A 20,882-nucleotide genomic window follows, 5' to 3' on the forward strand; every position below is an offset into this window, starting at 1 on the left:
GTATACATGTGTATTAGTAATCTAAAAATACATATAATACCGGTACATGTATACCACTTTATTTCACGAAATACATTTGTAGACACATTAAAGGAAAATAACATACCGGTAATATACAATTAAGATATTACAGTACACTTACTGTACAACACTGCCAGGTAGTTGAGTATTGGGGAGGTGTACCATGTCCTCTTATGTCAACATCCATCAGGTGCATTTCTTCTTTTTGTCTGTTTTGATTCCAGAAGCTCTAGAAAGGAGTTAGTCACCTGGAGTGATGGGTCTTCTCTCTCAAGGCACCCCCTTGACATGGGAAGAGACCAAGAAGTACACAGACCATGTTCGCAAGCATGGTATCCAGCAGTTCATCAACCTCTACCACCGGCTCAAGGATCGTCCCTGTGACACCCTCAAGTGGGGAGATGAGGTACAACTGTACTAATCCTGTCTGTGCTAGGGACTTTGGACAGTGTGTACAGTGCTATGGGGTTTTCTGTGTCAGTCGGCATCAAAGGGTTAATACAGTAGGCTATATTTAGCGAGTCATTTTTGTGTGTGTGTGTGTGTGTGTGTGTGTGTTTGTGTGTGTGAATCTGGGCTGTGCGACAATTTTGTGAGTGGTTGAATTCACAATCATAGAGCACAGTAATGGCTGGAGAATATACTCTGTGTCATAAAGTGATATTATGCAAATGACAACTTTGGTGAACGATATCCATACAGTTACCGTACTCTATTCATAGACATGATTGGCAAGCTGCATTTAAATAATTATACATTATTGTGTCTGCTCTCTTACATTCTCATAGATTGAATACATCCTTGTAAAGCTGGACCACGAGGAGAAGAAGGCTCGAGTTCTCCTTGCTGCCGAACGTCTGCTCCCAGTTCTGCAGGAGAAAGAGAAGCAGCAACCAAGGTAGGTGTCTTTACCTTTCTGTTTCCATGGCGATGCTCATTTTATCCTGGTCAATGAAAGGTGTGCTTGCATCAAATTTCCCTGATGAACCATTATCCTATGGAGTGTCACGATTCTCAGCGTGTTGCAAAAAGCAGAATGTGTGGATACCTACATATCTTTTTTTAGGGCAAATAGATACTGAACTCTGCATGTGTAGGTAACAGAACTGGGGCAATAGTGACATTTTCAGTGTTGTAGTGTTTGCTTGTGGTAGTGTCATCAAGAAAATAATTCATTTTCATCTACTACGTATAATGTGAAAAGCACACTTTTGAAAACATAGAAGAAAATCTTCCCATTTCTGTGGCAAAACACTTTTTTTTTTTTCAGATCAGTAATGGTTTGCAGTAGATTATAATGGCTGTCTTCGTGCATTCTAATTTTCCCACATGGATCTTTAGAACTATGTAGAAGTCTGTCTGTGTCTTGTAGCACAAATTTATGAATGCCTCTGTAATACTGAGGGCCATTAAAGATGCTTAATTGAAACCTTTGCTGTAAATCCTATACTGTTTTTCTTAGTGCTACATTAGCTGGTACACGCCATGTTTATTCGATAAAGTATTGAAAGTGGCATTCAAAGGATTTCACCGTGCAGCAACCAGAGGTTTCTTACAATACGTATCAATCTCTTCCAATTAAAGGGGACAGAAAATCTCACACTTACCAGTACATTTGTAATACATTAATTTTGTACTTCAGCACGTTCAAATACAAGTGAATTGATAATTTCAGTATGAAATGAAACTGTGATGATGCAGCTTCTTGTCAGAGCTCCTAAAACCATTCTGGATTTGAAGGAAAGAATCTGAATTGTGATCATTCCTACATGTAGTTCTTGTAAATGATAGGAGTTTACTATTTTTCTTAAAAATTTTAGTACACGCTACTGTAGGAACTGCTCTTTCTTTCCTACTTTTGAGCCAAATCATCCATATTTTTCAGTCAGAAGGGTTGGGAGGCCTGCACCAATTGTTTCACAATCCAACACCCTACAAGGGTGTAAATGCTTGCATATTTATTTAAAGGCTACTTTGAGCCAGCTCCAGTGGTTTTCAAGAGGGATGGCTATCCATGGATGGTTTTAATAGGAGCTGAAGGGCTGAAGTAGTACACATTATCTCCTTCAGGGTTGGAATGGTTGGAAGGTTGCAGGAATTTAGCAGGCTTTGTGATTTTGTCTTGTTTGAACAAACTAATCTTGACATTATGTAAAAATGTTTTTCATCCTCTGTACAGTCCTACAAAGGGTAATAAGCAAAGTAGGAGAGAGCTGTATGCTAGCATTCATTCATTTTATGCCATTTAAAAGGTTTAATATCACAGTACAACTAGGGTGTTTCTTTCAACCAGAAAGCTTTGGAGCTTGCCCATCAAAACAAATCAACCCATCCCATACTGAATTCTGAAATCCCCATAGTGTTAATACATTATAGATTATCAGGTTCCCGTTTGAAATGGGTTAACCTGTTCCTCCTGCAATTCTCTGAGAGCCTTCCTTGCCCCCAAACAAGATTCTTCACCTTGTTCCAGGGTCCTAAGCGTAAAAAGTAAAGAAACTCAGGAGTATCAACACATTTCTTCATTATTGTAGCCCTTTTGTTTCATCTTGAAGATAATTAGCGAATGTGTGTTGTATTAGGAGAAAAAGAAACAGCCAGCTGTACAGTGTGCAGTGTCGTGTCGTACACATAAACTGTGAGATTGAAGGAAGTACCTTGATCCCGCCTACTTACTGATCATCAGTCAAAAAGTCTTGTTCATGTTTATAGATTGATTAAACCATTTCTCACGAAGGGGTTTGGATGTAAACAAATAGAAATCAGCATTTTTCGGATGCTCTCAAGCATTAAAGTGCATTATACTGTGTCAATGGTGGGAATAAAATGGATCATGAATCAGCAAAATTCCGGGTTAAAAAGTCAAGTCCATTTTTTCCCCCTTTTTTTTTCTGCTAGCTGTCAGAAAGGTGTAGCATTGTTGTTTCCTAATAATAGTTTGCTGCATGCTACTTGAATGTTTTCATAATTGGATGGGTATAGATCTTTACAGACATGCGTACAATTGTAGTTATGTATACAAATATGTGCATCATGTTCATTGTAATTGTCCATCAGACCCCTACACTGTTTACATGTTTGTTCAGCCAGTCGGGAAGTACAAAGTACAATGTATTTGCTGATGTTGTTGTTGTTGTTGTGACATGTGTTTTCCATGTATTTTTAATGTTTGAGATACTTATTGTATCACAGGTCTTTTGAAGGAATTGAAAATGTTCAGATTTGCACACGTCTCTAGATACGTACTGTATGCATTGCATACTTGCAGCATTTTAGATCTATCATCATATTTGTTGTGGGCATTACACCAGTAGTAGATTGTGCTATAGAAACATTGTTGACTCTTGGCTGTCTTTTCTACACTCTATGCAATGAGTGTTGTTAATTTTTTGCCTAGTCATGAGTTCTGCATTGAAATGGTAGTGAAGGATCTGTTTATCATGCAAATCTCAAGAATGTACTGCACATTGGCAACACTAGTCCTTCTCATTATTAGCAATGATCACCACAAAGCTTATCTACAGAGCTTTGTATGACGTGATGCTAAAGTTTACTAACCCTACCTGCACTTTGTCCGCCAATTACCACACATGCTGGCTTCACTGATTGGCATGAATTTAGAGTAGATGTAAGGAAACTAGCAGTGATTATCAATAAAAAAAAAAAGAGATTAGCTGTGTAATTCCCTTAGTCCCTACTACATCGCCGCATGGTCTTCCTCTTGGATTGAGACACATTGCAACACCCAAGTGGGATTTGCTAGCATGTTCTAAAATCATGTTGGTCAAATTAATGGATTACACTGTACTTTACTGAGCACTGATGATTTAAAAAACAAGCAAACAAACAAACAAACAAAACAATGCGTGGCATGATAAGCTACACAAGTTCCTGGGAGCACAGGTTGCAAGTAAAATGTGCTGTACAAATGTAGGTACAATTGTAGATTGTATCCTGTGCTTGTGCCACTATTAGAGGTGATTTTGATATTATGCGGGGTGCAAAGCAATCTTGGATCCATTGTGATAACTGTACAATGTATGTAGGGCCTATATACATTGTATGTATGTTATATGGTGTATTATAAGCAATGGTTTTATAGTTGAAAAAGAAAAAATTAGGAGCTGTTGTTGCTCAGTCGATATGACCACAAACTATTAATCATGAAGTCCCTAGTTCAAGCCTGTTTTAATAGTGGCTCAACAGTTGACAGAATGCCCTTCTGCAAGATACTAGTACTCTCTCCTCATTGCCTAAAAAGCTGTCAGTCCAGTGATTGCTTGCTTTCAGTACCGGTACTGTAGTACAGCAAGCATCTAGTGCTTCTCATGTGGTCGTTTGAAGCAGATTTTATATCCTAACATAAAGTTAATCTGACCAGAAATATTAATGACAGTGCTCAAGCAAAGAAAATAGGATTAAATCAGAAATTAGATCAGAAGGCAAATCTTGATTTAGTTCAGTACATCTGTAGATTGTTCCTCCTACAATAGCTTGTGCTGGCAGTGATTCATTCATAGTGCTCTACTTCAGCTATAGATTGATGTCCTCATGGAAGAATGCTTTCAGGTTTTGCTAACATTACATAACCACTGTTTGCTTTGTCCGCCCCCTGCCGAACCTCAAAGGGAGTGGATGAGGGTGGAAATTGCCTTGTGCTGTCAGCCCAGCCATGACTTGGCACATTCTGTAATTTGGCAAAATACTCCGTACCGTTAATAGTTCCTAGTACTGCAATTCAAAATTGGTCTGCTGTTGAACTTCTTTAAAGGTAGGGAATCCCATTTGCATGCCTTAAATGAAGAGTTGTATAAATACAGTGGTATGTTGAAGAGAGTATCATTTTAGAAACTCCCATAAAGTATTGAAAGTGGAAGGTAACATTTAGTACACTTTTTTGACCGTTAGATTTTGAATTGAATTTTTTTCGGGGCTCACCGTAAATTCCAGTACATTACTAGGCTACCTTTGCAGACCCATGCACTGCATGTGTGTCCATCATGTATATTTTGTGAAGAAAGTTCATCAAAACTTTCAAACATTTCTATATACATTCTTGCCACACACTCTATATGTTATTACATCAGCTCTTATACTTTTAGATTTGTGTTTATAGATAAAAAATACAGAAGACTGCAACAAAAAGGCTTAAGTGTGGCTGACACACAGAACTACTGAGTAGTTGAGTTTTGTGCATTATTCAAATTGTAGATAACTGTTGACTTCCAAATTTCTCAGCAGTGGCCTAAACAAGTCCCCTGAGGTTCATATTTAATGTTTTGCTGCATTTTGGGAGGTCTGTAAAAGGTATCCCCTACCTTTAAGATTATGAAGTGGACTTTCCTCTTTATATAATATTTGTGTTGGTTGCAACTTGAAGAAGTTTGTAGCTTGCAATGTGTGTCATTTACATACATGTACATACAATTGTCATTTTCTTTTCTTTTTTTGATGGTTTTTAAGCAAATACATGTAGTTCTGCTTGTATTAAGTTTTTACAACTTGTACTTCTTCAAACTGTGGTGTGTGTCAAGATGAAAATACATATATGTATGTGTCCCACACTTGCTCTGTAAGAAAAAAGAAAAAGGAAATAGAGAACTTATGAATTTTTAAATTTGGCATTCATTGGTATTTGCTTTGTAAAAACTCATATGATACCTATACATTTTGTAGATTGATCATGCATAATCCATGTACCAATAGAAGTGTAGGCCAACTCACAGGATTTACACGTTGGTGTACCATACATATGTTATGTACAAGCTGTACATTGTACACTGTGCTGTACACAAACATTTCCACATTAATAGCCCATACAGGAAATACAAGTTAATTATATGATGTATGTATGTTTCATTTGATCTGTTTTTCAGGTCAGTAAACATTCATTTTTGACCAGGAAATTTGTGTAGAATGAAGTACAGAGCTTCATGGTTTAATGATTACAATGTAGAGTCTATTGAAATCATACCAGTGTCCTTTGCCGATTTTTTTTTTCTTCAAACCTCTCAAATGAAAAGAAAAAGAAAAAGAAAAAATGACAAAAACAAACACACCCTAAGTTGCCCTTTGCACTACATTATGAGAGCTCTAAAAAACAGAACATGTGTTTGTGAAAGGAAGAAAGAGAAACAACCGGAGAGGAAAAAAAGGCTCAAGGTTGTTACAATGAATGACCTGACCCAGAATACTTCCATGACAAGGCAGATTGACTTTACGTTACATGTATTTGCCATACAATACGTTATGTGCTGTTTTCAGGCCTATTTAACAAGTCACTGGACATAAGTACGAGCAAAATTAAGAGGTACTTTCGCTAATTTAGAATTGCCTCCCATGACAGAAACAGAGTCTATCCTGGTTTTTTGTCTCCATGTTGACAAATAACTTTTTTTTTTTTCTTTCTGTCTTGAAAAAGTAGTCTGTATTGTTTTTAATAAATCAGACAGTTTGATTCTGCAACTGCGGACATAATTTGTGTACAAATGTGCATACACTGTACACCATGAAAAGCATAAATTTCTATCTTTTTTCAAATCAGTAAAGGTACAGAGATACCAATACGCTGTTATTTTTGCGTACAGATATTTTCGCAAATGAAGAGGACGATAAACATTTTGCGAATTGACACCAACACTAATTAAATGTGAATGCAATATCACTCAAAGATTTCACTTGATCCATTTTCTTTGCCATCTTCCCCTGCAGTGAAACCAAAACGACATGGGCCCCGGAGTATGCCAGCTACATGGTGGAAGGCGTGCCAGGCAAGCCATACGGCGGGCTGATGGCGCACTTCAATACGGTCGAGGCGAATATGCGACTGCGGTAAGTCTGATTATTGAACATACAGTAGTGTCTCCTTTGTGCTCAGGCAGTAGAAATATGCAAACCTGTAGTCATCCATCACTCATCAACAGAAGGAGATGAAAATATAATTTGTGATAATCCACGTCAAGTATGGAGAAAAGTTTTTCGTTCTTTTCTTTTCGTGATCACTGCTGTGGCACTTGAACAATTGATGTGTTAAAAGTTATTGTAAGTTGCAATGACCCAATGATGTCTAGACAGATATACAATCTGCCAGATGGTACTGCTTTTATAATAGAAATGATTTGTATTTGAACATTTAACCCTTTAGCAACTGAAGATCCTTTATAATGGCCTGTGGTTTCCTTGAAGGAACGCTCGATATTGCTCCCATTTCCTCAATTTTCTAAATGATGTAAAATAGCTCACTGCATCATGTTTATTTCTATTGTCTATTAAAAGTAATCAATGTTTATTTGAAAGCCTCATAAGACTTTACCGAGAGAGCAGTGTGTCACAGAAATAATTCTGACATACAATGTACTTTTCTTGACCTTTGACCTCTTCCAAATTACGTGGTTATACTGTATATACGAAAAAAAAAAATATATATAGAGCTTTAAATAGAACTATCCAAAAAGTGGACCGGCGATTTTGGGTGGCATTTCAGTTACAAATGGGTTATAGTAAAACTGGTCTTGTGTGTGACAAAAGAAAATACGGACACAAAAGGGTTTTGGCTGAATATTGTTAAGCCGAATATTTCGCGAGGTTTTTACTTTCACGAATTTCGTGACTCGGGTGCTCTTCGCGAAATTAAAGACACGTGAAAATATTGACTCTGATCCTGATGTGAATGTGATGTACATGTACCTGTGCACACTTCTCTGTTCATCATAGGACTCCATGATCGCAAATTTAACCACTCGCGAAATCGTCGGGCATTCCCGATTCGCGAAAATTTCGACTCACGAAATATACATGTATGGCGTATAGGCCTACAGTATTGTCAGGAATGAATGAAAGTATAGAGTAAAAGTGGATGTTATGTATGTCATCTGTTACTGCTGTATTTTCGTGAAATAAAAGAAATGTTTTGAAACTGCTACAATTGTCTGAATTTCACACCCACACACCTACACAACCACACACCCACACACCTACACAACCACACACCCACACAAAGTCTATATTAAGCCATACAGGTTGTACATGTATGTTGTAGCAAGTGATGTTAATGTAATGTGTGTATGGACTTCTTCCGAGCATATTTTTATGGCTGCACCATTTCTGCTGGTTCTGTGCATTCATTATTTTGTAACACTGATCATGTGTGCATCTAACCATTATTTATAATGTACCTTGTACATTGTACATTGTAGTTTGCTGTTTGGCGAGCTTTTTCATATAAAGAAACCACACTTTTCTGTATCTAACCACAAATTTTTGTATCTTTTGTGTGATTTTTATGAAGCTTCCTCTGTCCTTGTTGGTTTGCTCCCCTTTTGTTATAAAAATTGTACGGATTTTTTTTTCCAGCATTGTACAAATCGGATAGCAACCTCCCCCATAATTGCTTCACGGAAACCTGCTTCAGCCAATGGCTGTTCTTCAGCTGGTCTGTGCCCGATAATCATCATACATTGTACAATAACAAGCATATCAAACAAACAAAACAAAAATACAATACATGGATTTAAATAAAAAAAATAATACAAAAATACAAGAAAGTACCCAAAAAAAAAGCCAAATGTTTACTCTCTCCCATCCCCCCGCCCATTCTTAACATAATACTGAATATTCACATGATATCTTTATCCATATGTTTCATAAATTAAATCCATTTCAGTCTTACACCCAAAGGAATCTCACCTGGCTACAAATTTTGCTTGTTTTCATCTCATTATTAAAATTAAAAATTTTTGCATGCATGAAACTTTTGTGATATTCACAAGGAGCCAAGATTCACAAAAGTGAAACAGACACAAAAATGTTTATCTTCTCAATGCATTGAATGCCAGTGGCAGTTTGTGAAGTTTTTATGCAGGGAAAAAGTCTGTCAGCTCCAGTTTGCACAAAGGTGTCATGCCACATATGTTTCTAGTTTTACTCTGTCTCATTTTCTCTGTCTGTTTGTGTTTGTTTGTCTGTTTGTTTTTTAATCTCCCAAGGAGACAGCAAGTTCTGAGCACCTTGGACAGCGCCAACGGGGAATCGTGTCTTAGCATCACTGTCTTTCCCAGGTATGGTATCGTTTCCATTTCTTCCTTCGATGCAGAACTGCCAAATGTGCCTTACCCTCCTCAAGCCCCGAAATAAATGGGACACATGAGAGAGTGCGAGGAAAGGCCTTTCTTGATTTCTTGACTTCACAGTGATGTGTAGACTGGTATCTTTAACTACAGATCGTTGTATCAATCCCATGGTAGTTTGCTGATTTACTTTAATACCAGTAAAATATTTGCAGATCACATGGCATTTTCATTATGAAAGTTCCGAGTATTCCTGATTTTTTGCCGATTTTCATGATTTTTTTTCTTTAGATGTTTGTATGCTTTTAATACATACATGTATGTACATAGATCTAGAATGGTATACTGCCAATAAAGAGATGCCAAGTACACTGTGTAGACACTTGTACATTTTATCATTCTGAATTCTCAGGATATTCTTTAAATATGCTTTGTATTATTGCATTGATCCATATTCAGTGACTTTGCTCCAAATTTGCAGCTATCTCTGATTCATGGTGTGGAATTGTTATAAGTTGAACATTTTTAGCTCACCTGAGCCAAAGGCTCAAGTGAGCTATTGCGATCGCCCTTCGTCCGGCGTCCGGCGTCCGTCGTGCGTCGTGCGTCGTGCGTCGTGCGTCGTGCGTCGTCCGTCGTGCGTCGTCCGTCGTCCGTCGTGCGTCGTGCGTAAACTTTTTACATTTTCATCTTCTTCTTGAAAACCCCAAGACCGATTTTCATCAAACTTGGCAGGTAGCATCCCTAGGGGGTTAGGAACTCAATTTGTTAAAATGGGCACCATGCCCCACCCAGGGGGCCCCCAGGGGGGCCCAAACCCCCCAAAATTAAGGAATCTGTAAAAATCTTCTTCTCTAGAACCAGAAGTGATAGAGCTAAGTTAATAATATGAGTTAGTACATTGATGACTGTAGTTTCAAGTTTGTTCATGGCAGAATCAGGGGTGCCCCCCTTGGGACCCAGGGGAGGGGGGTGGGGAAGGGTTCTAATGGGGCCTAAATTGTACATTTTCATCTTCTTCTTGAGAACTCCATGACCCATTTTCAACAAACTTGGCAGGTAGCATCCCTAGGGGGTTAGGAACTCCATTTGTTAAATTGGGCACCATGACCCACCCAGGGGGCCCCCAGGGGGCCCAAACCCCCCAAAATTAAGGAATCCGCAAAAATCTTCTTCTCTAGAACCAGAAGTGATAGAGCTAGGTTAATACTATGAGTTAGCACATTGATGACTGTAGTTTCAAGTTTGTTCATGGCAGAATCAGGGGTGCCCCCCTTTGGACCCGGGGGGGGGGGGGGGGGGGGGGGGGTGGGGGTGAGGAGGGGTCCTAATGGGGCCTAAATTGTACATTTTTATCTTCTTCTTGAGAACCCCATGACCCATTTTCACCAAACTTGGCAGGTAGCATCCCTAGGGGGTTAGGATCTCAATTTGTTAAAATGGGCACCATGCCCCGCCCAGGGGGCCCCCAGGGGGCCCAAACCCCCCAAATGAAGGAATCTTTAAAAATCTTCTCTAGAATCAGAAGTTATAGAGCTGAGATAATACTATGAGTGAGTACAGTAATGACTGTAGTTTCAAGTTTGTTCATAGGAGATCCAGGGGTGCCCCTCTTGGGGGTGGGGGGGGGGGGTGGTTGGAAGGGTCCAAATGGAGGCCTGAATTGTACATTTTCATCTTCTTCCTGAAAACCTCATGATGGATTTTTGTCAAACTTGGCAGGTAGCATCCCTAGGTGGTCAGGATCTCAATTTATCAAACTGGGCACCATGCCCCACCCAGAGGGCCCCAGGGGGCCCCAATTCCCCCAAATTAAGGAATCTTGAAAAAATTGGGCCCTTATTGTACATTTTCATCTTCCACTTGAGAATGCCTCGTCAAATTTTGGTAGAGCTGTGAATAATTTAGATTAGTGACTGCGTGAAAGGTGAACTTGCGATACTCAGGTGAGCGCTAGACCCGCGGGTCTCTTGTTCTGTATTGTTCCAATGTTCTACTGTGTATGTGTTGTTCTTGTATTACTTGTACATACTGTTTTTTATCAGGATGTGGAAATATATGAAATGAAATGAAATGAAATGAAATGTAAGTTGTTTTTTTTTAATTTTTTAACTTTGTTGTGCTTGTCTTTTACTCTCTGTTCATTGTGAGAAAATTACTTTTACTGTGATTCATTCTCATTTCCCCTCCTACTCCTCCCCTGCAATAAACCATTCTTTAGTTTTTGTCTTTCTTTCCCATGGTACTATAAAGTAATTTTGTTTCATGTTAGCTCTTTGTCTGCCTGTATTCCTCTGTGAATTAGACTTGGCTGCCCAGACTTTTCGGTGCCGTCTCACATTCCCAACCCAGTGGATGAAGGAGTGAGCAAGAGTATTTTTCTTCCTGATGAAATTATCCATAATTCTCATCCAAGATTCAGGTAAGCAGTGAGGATGGCCTCTAGTTTTCCTTTTTTTTCTTCTTCTTCTTTTTCTTTTTTCCAAAGGACTTTTCAGTGTTGGTGATGATACATGCTCTGTTTTATATTTTTCCACTTGTATTGCCAATATGTATTATAGTTCTCTTTTTTTTTTTTCTCACCGATATTCAGTATTTCATATCTGGGATCATCCAGCGATCATATCTACAACGTGTATGACCATCCACATACAACAGTGTACACTGCAGTGTTAAACATCAACTAATGCCTGAAGATTACCTGCAATATCATAAGCTTCGTCTCTCTGTGTTCTATAATAGTTGGTATTGGAACAAAGAGTTATTGATATGAAGCAAACAAATGTATTAAAGCAAAGTGTAAAACATTGGCATTATGATAGTATGATGGTGATTAATATTCTTGTGATTATTGCACATTGATACTGCGCATTGAAGTGGAAGAAATCATCTAGAAGCATAACAGCCGACAACCTTGCACCTGTTGTGTGTTGTTGAATCTCAAAGTGGTATATACACATGTGTGAATCATTAAATTTAGAAGATAAAACAGATGTGATATTAAATGTTGCCTGTCTTCTTACAGAACACTCACAAAGAATATCAGGAAGCGAAAAGGAGAAAAAGTGGCAATCAATGTTCCAAGTAAGTCAACAGCTGACAATGTAAAAGATTACTAGTATTTTAACGATCATTGTAACTTACTCCACATTATTAACATTTAATAAAACAAGCAGAAAAAAAGTAAAAACATGCCTTACATTTATCACAGTTAGTCAAACAAAATATGATGCATTCAAAAAGATTTTGTTTTCATTTATTTTTTGTTATGTTTGATAATTGAAATGGCCATCTACTTGGCATAAAAATGGGGAGGGGGGGGGGTGTGAGAGAAAACCCAAAGAACTACGTAGCTGTTGTAGCCTATGTTAGGTCACAGATGCTATAAGCAGTAACTTGAAAGTATGTCTGTGTGAGGTTGCCAAAATTTTGTTGATGTGTTTCAGCCTGACACTTCCAAACCTGTGTTTATGTCTTCACTAAGTATGTAAATCGAAAGTAAAGTTTTGTATTTTTATTTGTTGCAACTGACAAAAGACAGTTATAATGCAATCAGTTTTAAGAATGAATCCTGCAGGAAATAATGTCACATTAACGTGCATGAAGACTTTATCCAGAATCATATTTCTCTGAGAATAGAAATTTTCACAGGAGCAATTTTTTTCACATTCTACCAAGTAAAATTCATTTTGTGTGTTTTTAATTCTGCCTATTAACCAAAACATTAGAAAGTGTTACATTAAGCAACCAGAAATATTTGTGTACTTTTATTTTCACACTTCTTTCTGGTTGGGTGAAATATACAAAAATTTCCACACTGTAAAAATTCTGATTTTACAATAAGCTGTAATATTGCAGAGGAATTCTCAAACAGTTCCTAGGGGTAGTGATGCCTTTATAAAAGTTGTTGCCAGCAAATGCACGAGGGCCCTGTTTCATAAAGCTGTTCGTAAAGTTACACATTACTTTACAAACGACTTTGAGTGATACTGTAAAACATGACATTTTCGCTGCACAAAACTTTCGTGGGTTGCCTGTAACATTCAATGCATAATAGTCCAGACAAGATCTTTAGTGTGCATTTTAATTTTGCCAAACTCAGCTCTTGCGAGTCATTAAAGTAAAATCCACGCGAACAGTTCTTGTTTTACAGTAAATATGGCAAGCCTACATTGTAGTTGGTTTCCTAATCATTGTAAATTTCAAAAGCTAAAGTTGAAATTTGCAAATAATTATTGACATTTGCAATAATGATGATTCTTACAGTTTAACACACATTTTAATTGAAAGTGTATATTTGCCCCAATGTAGATGAAATATTGACATACCGTCGTACTTTGTTAAAATGTAAGGAAACAAATATGGGCACACATATTGGCACTTCATTTTCCAGTCGTTCATAAAGTCATGCATAACTTTGTGACGAGCTTTATGAAACAGAGTCCAGCTCACGTTTCTGTTTCTTGACCTGCAGTCTACATGGACAAGAACACGCCGAACCCGTTTGTGGAGACATTCGGCAATGACCACGACGGCGAGTCGGCACGGGCAGCCAAGGAAGACCATATCTACATGGACTGTATGGGGTTTGGGATGGGCAACTGTTGCCTGCAGACCACCTTCCAAGCCTGCAACATCAAGGAGGCCAGAGAACTCTACGACCAGCTGACACCACTCACACCCATCATAGTAAGACACCTGAACACTTTACAACCCCTCATAGCAAGACACCTGAACACGTTAACACCCCTCATAGTAAGACACCTGAACACTTTAACACCCCCTCATAGGAAGACACTGGTATTACACCCTTTTGATACAATTGTAATGATAGACATGTGAACATTTTACACCTTTCATAGCAATGCACCTCAACACTTTACACTTATCTCAGTAACACATTTGAAGACTTTGCACCCATCTTAAGACACTTGTCTGCATTTCACCTGTCACACTAAGACAGTGAAACACTTAACACCCCTCATAAGAAGACACTTGAACACTTTACACCCTCATAGATACCTGAATACATACGTTGTAACACCCCTCCTAGTATTAAAGATGCTTGAAGTTTTAATGCCCATCATAGTATACATGTATGTCACCTCAAGACTATACACCCCTCATAGTAACTTAAAGACACCTGAATACTGAGCACCCCTGACAGTATAAAAGACACTTGAACACTTGACACCCCTCACATGTTATCTTTGTACAACTGTTTGAGCTATTTTAATATTTCTCCCTCCCATTATAATTGAACACAATGCACCCCATATTCCAAAATAGGACACTTGGAACACTTTACACCCTATAAAAGTGTTCAATTATAAAAGACTCTTGAACAACTAACACCCTCACTGTCAACATTGGACACCCAGATATATAACCTGTACCAGCACCACTATAAGATACAAAGAACACTCTACACCCTTCATTCTGAACACATGACTCTTGAACACCTACGCTGTAACACCCCTCACTGTCATAATTGGACGCAATACACCCCGTACATACTCCCACCACTATAGGACACTTGAAACACTTTGCCCCCTGCATTCTTAACACAGTACAGACTCTTCAACTCCTGACACCCTCATAATCATAATTGGACACCAATACACCCCATGAATACTCTCACAACTACAGGATGCGTGGAACACTTTACATGTTTTCTCATGCCAGAGTGATGAACATGAGATAAATCAGTAAGCAATTACCATGGCAATTTTTCCCATTTCAGATGGCACTTAGCGCTGCATCTCCCATCTTCCGTGGCTACCTCGCAGACGTCGATTGTCGCTGGAACATCATCTCGGCTTCCGTTGACGACCGGACCAGAGAAGAGCGGGGTCTCGAGGTACAGTTCTACTCCTGGTCACAAATGAAATGTTTGGTGGCACTATGATTTGTCTGCAGCTGAAGAGTTTGATTGCAGTACAGATCAGCAACCATTTTTTAAACATCTAAAAACATTTTTAAACATTTTTAAACACATACCCAATGCATCACCTCTCCTATTCTTTCGTGGTCCATATTCAATATTCATTAACCTCCAGAAAGGAAAGTTGACATGAAGGAAGTGAATTGTCAATTGTGGAGGGAATATAGAGGTTAATCGTAAAAGGGAATATTTTCGCGTTCGTAATCTTTCGTGCCCGGCAGGGTAAGACTTTCATGTTTTTAGTTCCACGGAATCAGGACATTTACAACTGTAAGTATTGGAATACATGGCGTGCTTTTATTATATATTTTATAGTAAGCAAATTGCCTTCATGCAAGTAAAAAAATGTTTTTTTCCGCACTATTTTGGATCAAACAGGAGCTGAAGACGAATCGCTTCAAGATACCAAAGTCACGCTATGACAGCGTGGACAGTTACCTGTCGCCACAGGGTGAGAGGTACAACGACACCGATCTCATTCTGGACGAGGAGCTCCTACAAGATATGCTCGATGCAGGTGAGGGTAATTTGAAAATTGTGTCTTTCATGTTGAGCAGTTTTCTGTGTTCTTTAAAATGTTGATCAGCAGTAACTGTTGTGATCTTACAAATAAATTCCTACAGAGGGTGACTAATTGTGACGGTGCATCACAAATCGAACAAAAAGTCGCACACATTGATTTTGTGTGAGGACTAGAAAATAGGTGAAATGGGTCAACCGAGCCGATCTTGACTTTTTCATTCTTTCTGAAAGAGCAAGTCTTCTTCTACATTATGCTAAAATTTGGGATCATAAGATGGGCAGGAAAGTGTGTTTTTTAGCAATTTATCTTGAACATTTTTTGGCAGAACAGTGTGATTAAGTGTTTCTTTTAAACGTCTCCTTTTCATTTCTCAAAAACCTTGTACACACTTTTCACTTTCAACTCCTATAACTTTTGAAAGGATGATGCTATTACTTTGAAAATTGGCATTAATTAAGGACAGAATGTGTTAATAAAAGGCATACTCAATTTCTGTTTAATATAATAATGCCTTCATTGTTGTCACTCTTGTGGTTTACATCCTGTTTTTTTTAGTCCCATTCATCGCACAACCAACATGGCTTGGTAAAGATTAAGCGCTTGAATAGACACTGTACTTCAGAGCCTCTTTTCTCAATTCACACTTTTCCTGAATGTGTGCTTTCTTTCCAATATTTAGATAGGTTTATAGGAGAGTCCATATGATTTGAGTAATACATCATTTTAAAGCTTAAAGTCTGGTCTTTCAAAATATGCTCTTAACTAAAATTTCATGTCTGGCGACTTTTTGTGTGTTTTGTGGTGCAGGGTCACAACTGATATTATTAAACAAATCTGCCATAGCACATCGTCACCAATCTGCATTTATAATGACGTCCTCTTTCTTTCAACCTTCTTCTTTATTTCTGATTGCTGGCTGCCGGTATTGCTAGTCACCCGAGGCGATAAAGGGGTGGGGGGGGGGGGGGGGGGAGGGGACTCGGCATCAGCCAGTCATTTTCCGGTTTTGGTATGTGAGGGGTATTGCTTCATCAGGTTTTTATAGCATCTTGCTTTTTGTGATGAGTGATTGAAGTGGGATCTTTTACGTGCCTAAGTTGTGACTCCCTCACACATGGGTCCTCCATTTTATGTCCTCTATGTACTACAAGATAGTACAGAGTATTTTGCCTTGTACTGGAGGGGACAGGTGCAGAATTACACACCACATTACTCAGCTTCATGTAGGCTTGATGAGAATCAAACCTGAGCTATATGATGTGCTACAAACAGAGTCACATTACCCTCGTATGGAGCAGGAAAAGGGGGAAGGGGGGGGGGGGGGGCAATGGTTCCTGTATGATAAAGTTACATAGTATTTGAAAGAAAATGTTTTATACAGGGAACTTTAACCCGTTGAAGACGAGTCCCGAGCATACTTGGGCACGCGTCTACGGGAAATGCGTGTTATAGCAAAATCAGTCCGTTCTCAACGGGTTAATCAGTTGGGGAAAGACTGTAACTATAAAGAATATCACAACAAAATTAGGCTACCACCGGCTTGACTTGCTAGCTTTTGTCTGCTATTGTGAAATGCGTGTTATAGCAAAATCAGTCCGTTCTCAACGGGTTAATCAGTTGGGGAAAGACTGTAACTATAAAGAATATCACAACAAAATTAGGCTACCACCGGCTTGACTTGCTAGCTTTTGTCTGCTACTGTGGAATTTGTCAAGCCTAGTGATTCCTACACCACCTTCCCTGCCCCTCTGGTGATGCTTTTAGGATCAGTGAAGCATAGATGTTGGATCTTCATGAGTAAATCTGCTTTGAGTAGAAACTCTGGATACACATTGTCAGCTGTGTGCTCTAGTGATCCCAAAGCATTTTGTTATATTGTGTGTATGTGTGGTGTATATATTTTCCTATTTTTGTAAGAAGTAGAAAGTTTCAAGATCGTCTGTGTAAAAAGTACCATTGCTACAGTGACACAACACAATAGTGGTATGCTGACTTCCATTAGATACAAGTTTTCTTTTCTTTTTTTTTTCTGTTTGTTTGTTTGTTTGCTTTTTCAGACAGTGTGCAAGATTTGTATGTCAGGTTATGGGGGAGACATATTTAATGGGTGAGACCATTGTCAACTCATTTGTTTTACATTCATATGTTGTAAAAACTGACACTGAATAACTCGCTCCTGAAAACATTTGGATCTGGAGTAAAGGAACGGCTCTCATTGGTTTCTGTGACTTGCATAGGGTATCTGATCATTGTCTGAAGCCTACTCATGCATCAAAGTTAATTTTTTTTTTTTTTGCTTAATGCAAGCCTAAAGAACCATGTGGTAAGAGCTCTTAAAGTTCATGTACATACACAGGTGGCAGACGATCACAGTCTGAGCCCATTAATTTCAACCGAATATTTTGAATGCCTGTCTGATATCATTCAATATGTCATCCCCTGTCACTACACTTTGGCTTTGTTTGCTTTATACCACAGTCAACTTTTTGTACGTAACTGTATGCATAATCTTTTTTCTGAGCCCTAAGGTAAAGATAAGTGGCCAGGGTTTATCTTTATCAATAGTGGCCATTTTTCAGTGATCTACCCAAACTGAAGCAATAAAATGCAATTCTGTATTGGCTTTTATTGTGAAGAATTTTGCAATTTACTAGATTGGACGAAAAATGTAACAACATTCAAATATGTTGCCAGAGGTAATTGTGGTCATATAGGTACTAAATAAATATGTTATATAATTATTATTTTTATTATTATTCCTAATTACCGATGACAAAGATTGGCGAGTCAAGATAGTGTGCATTTGTGTGCCAGGGCATGTAAAGAGTTGATTTGAGTATAATACTACTGTATCAATGAAAGAAGAAGAAGAGAGAGAGAGAGAGAGAGAGAAAAAAAAAAACATAGCGACAGAGCTGGAGTGCTTTGTAGTATTGGGAAATAAAGAACATCAATCAGTCTGCACTTCTCATCTGTCTCTCTGCACAATGAGATATTCTGATACAATGTTGACAAGGAGCGGGCAAAGGTTATTGTCATTCCCGTCAGACATTTTTTGTCAATTCATCCGAGACAACCGAGGTCATTAGCTGCTAAAAGTGGCACCAAGGCGGTGCAGAGTCCAAACATGGCTTCAGAAATAGTTTGAATGGGAATGATCCAATATGATATGATGCAGGTTTGCATTGTAGTTTGTAGTAAATCAAATGTAGCAAACGGACCTACTGTTATGTATGGGTATGTGTTTACAATAGGCTCGTGTAAACAGCATTCCTGTAAGTCTTAGTGTGCTCAGGCTCTTGGCTTAAAGGGATGGTGGAGTTTCGGTTGAGCTGGGATGTGAGGTTTCCTATATTTTTTATAACTTTTTTTATTTTGATAATCACAAACCTCTAATGAAAATGAAAGAGCATAAATTCTAAGAGGAATTGGAAGTTTATTTGATAAAAAGTGGTTTTGAAATGGCTGAGATTTTTGTATCCACATTTAAGCAATCCTGATAAAAGGTGGGACCCACCTTTAATTAGGATTGCCTTTACTTTTCTTTTGGATATCTCAGCCATTTCAAAACCGATTTTTGTCAAATAAACATTGAATTCTATGTAGAATTATAGTACCTGGTATGCTTTTTGACATTTTAGAAATGGTTTCTAAGTATGTTGCACAAAGTTAAAAGCTGAATTCTCACCTCAACCAATACTACACCATCCCTTTAACCTTTCAAAGCTTTTTCATCAAAATTCAGTAATTCAAGTAATTAGGGATCCCATCAGGCACAGGATTGCACCTCATTCCAGCATTGAACCATGGTGACACAATTGGGATTAGGAAGATTAGGTAATCTCTATTCATTGACAGTTAGATTTCAGACATCTGTGTGATTCCGTGAAGACAGCACTCCAACATGCGTGCCATTAGGTAAACAAAGCACAGTGTGGGTTGATACAATGCTCTGTGTAAACTTAAAGCCCACAGAGAAATGCAGTGTCATGATTATTGTGATCAGATTTTTACTTCTGAGTACCTCCCCCCTTCTCTAGGTGACATGCAGTTTTCACGTAGTTATTAAGTTTTATACAGTGGAGCTGTACATGAACAGTACAAACAAGTACGAGAAAATAATATAACAAAAGCATGTACATTGATGAGGCAAATTTGTGCTGTGTTCGCAGTAATCATTACTGCATTTTGTGGCACACATGAACATACATACGGTGTATCACTTTTGTAAAGTTATTTAAATCATTTGCTAGTTATTGACAACATGATTGCACAAGTTTTTCCCCCTTTGTAATTTTCTGAATACAATACCTCTTGATTCCATTTTTTCCCCATATTACCATGATTCCTGAATAATCGGTCTGGTTCACAGATATTAAACAAATGAAAAATTACATTGCTTTATCACTTTGATCATAAATTATGTTTATAGTCTTTTGAACAAGCCCTTATGTGACCAGAATTATTTTTGATACTAAAATAGTATTTGTGAGAATGCATCAATGTCCATTTTTTTTTCCATGGATCAGCGTACACATTGTGAACCGGTCTGAGTACACCAGTAGTAATTGTGTGCATATTGTAATTATGGAATTGTTAATCCACGAGGCACACCTATCAGAAAGTGTGTGTGTGTGTGTGTTTTTTTTAAAGAAATTCTGTAGTTACTGCAAGCATACTTTTCATACTGATGCACAAAACAACACTGGCATTGTTAATTTCATATCGAATGGTGGAAAAACAAAATTGCCAGAAATCCATTGTATGTAATTGTTTTCCCAATGATTACTAGCACTTTGCAAATTGCTTTTCCTTCTTGCTTGCTGTACATGCAACTGTGCATAAAGTAGTTACTGGATGCACTACTTAATTGAAGGAATGGGTAAGGCATTGACGCATGGCTAGCTATCTCTGGCTATTAAAAGTGTGTGAACTCTTGCTGCTTTATATTACTAAATGCGGGAACTCTTATGCTGCAAGTGTGCGATAGTGTGTTTACAGTGTCTATCGCCAGTGATTGCAAGGATTATTTGCTATCATTCTACAATATGATGCTAATCTTTGACTTGCTTCTGACAGATTGCAGAGGCATCAACTTCCTTACTGCTACTCATGGCATTATTTTTTTCGAATAATAATCAAGGTACTTAATACTGCGGCTGTAAGAAAATATATTTCCAAAGATGCTTTTAATTTGCAGTTAACAGATGGAGAAGAGGTAGGAAAATTGTACTTCAGATAATATAAAATGGATCTTTGACTTTGTCTAGGAAGTTGAGATGTCTGGAAATTTAGCCAGTGATAATTCCTTGCATGTAAAATTATTGAA

General features: G+C 38.1%; 1 protein-coding gene across 1 annotated transcript in view; it reads left to right on the forward strand.

Moving 5' to 3' along the window:
* The first annotated feature begins 206 nt into the window (after positions 1 to 206).
* Positions 207 to 20,882, forward strand: part of LOC139739454 (glutamate--cysteine ligase catalytic subunit-like) — a 32,719-nt gene continuing 12,043 nt past the window's right edge. Inside the window, exons 1-9 of the mRNA XM_071650064.1 lie at positions 207 to 427; positions 810 to 919; positions 6,733 to 6,852; positions 9,006 to 9,077; positions 11,392 to 11,508; positions 12,112 to 12,170; positions 13,561 to 13,775; positions 14,830 to 14,946; positions 15,409 to 15,547. Of these exons, the coding sequence (XP_071506165.1) occupies positions 278 to 427; positions 810 to 919; positions 6,733 to 6,852; positions 9,006 to 9,077; positions 11,392 to 11,508; positions 12,112 to 12,170; positions 13,561 to 13,775; positions 14,830 to 14,946; positions 15,409 to 15,547 (1,099 nt within the window). The 5' untranslated portion in view covers positions 207 to 277. The remainder of the gene's footprint in view (positions 428 to 809; positions 920 to 6,732; positions 6,853 to 9,005; positions 9,078 to 11,391; positions 11,509 to 12,111; positions 12,171 to 13,560; positions 13,776 to 14,829; positions 14,947 to 15,408; positions 15,548 to 20,882) is intronic.

Source organism: Diadema antillarum, unplaced genomic scaffold, assembly GCF_040938485.1.
Source record: "Diadema antillarum isolate AM-2024a unplaced genomic scaffold, OU_Dant_1.0 seq00000799_RagTag, whole genome shotgun sequence".
Classification (NCBI taxonomy): Eukaryota; Metazoa; Echinodermata; class Echinoidea; order Diadematoida; family Diadematidae; genus Diadema; species Diadema antillarum.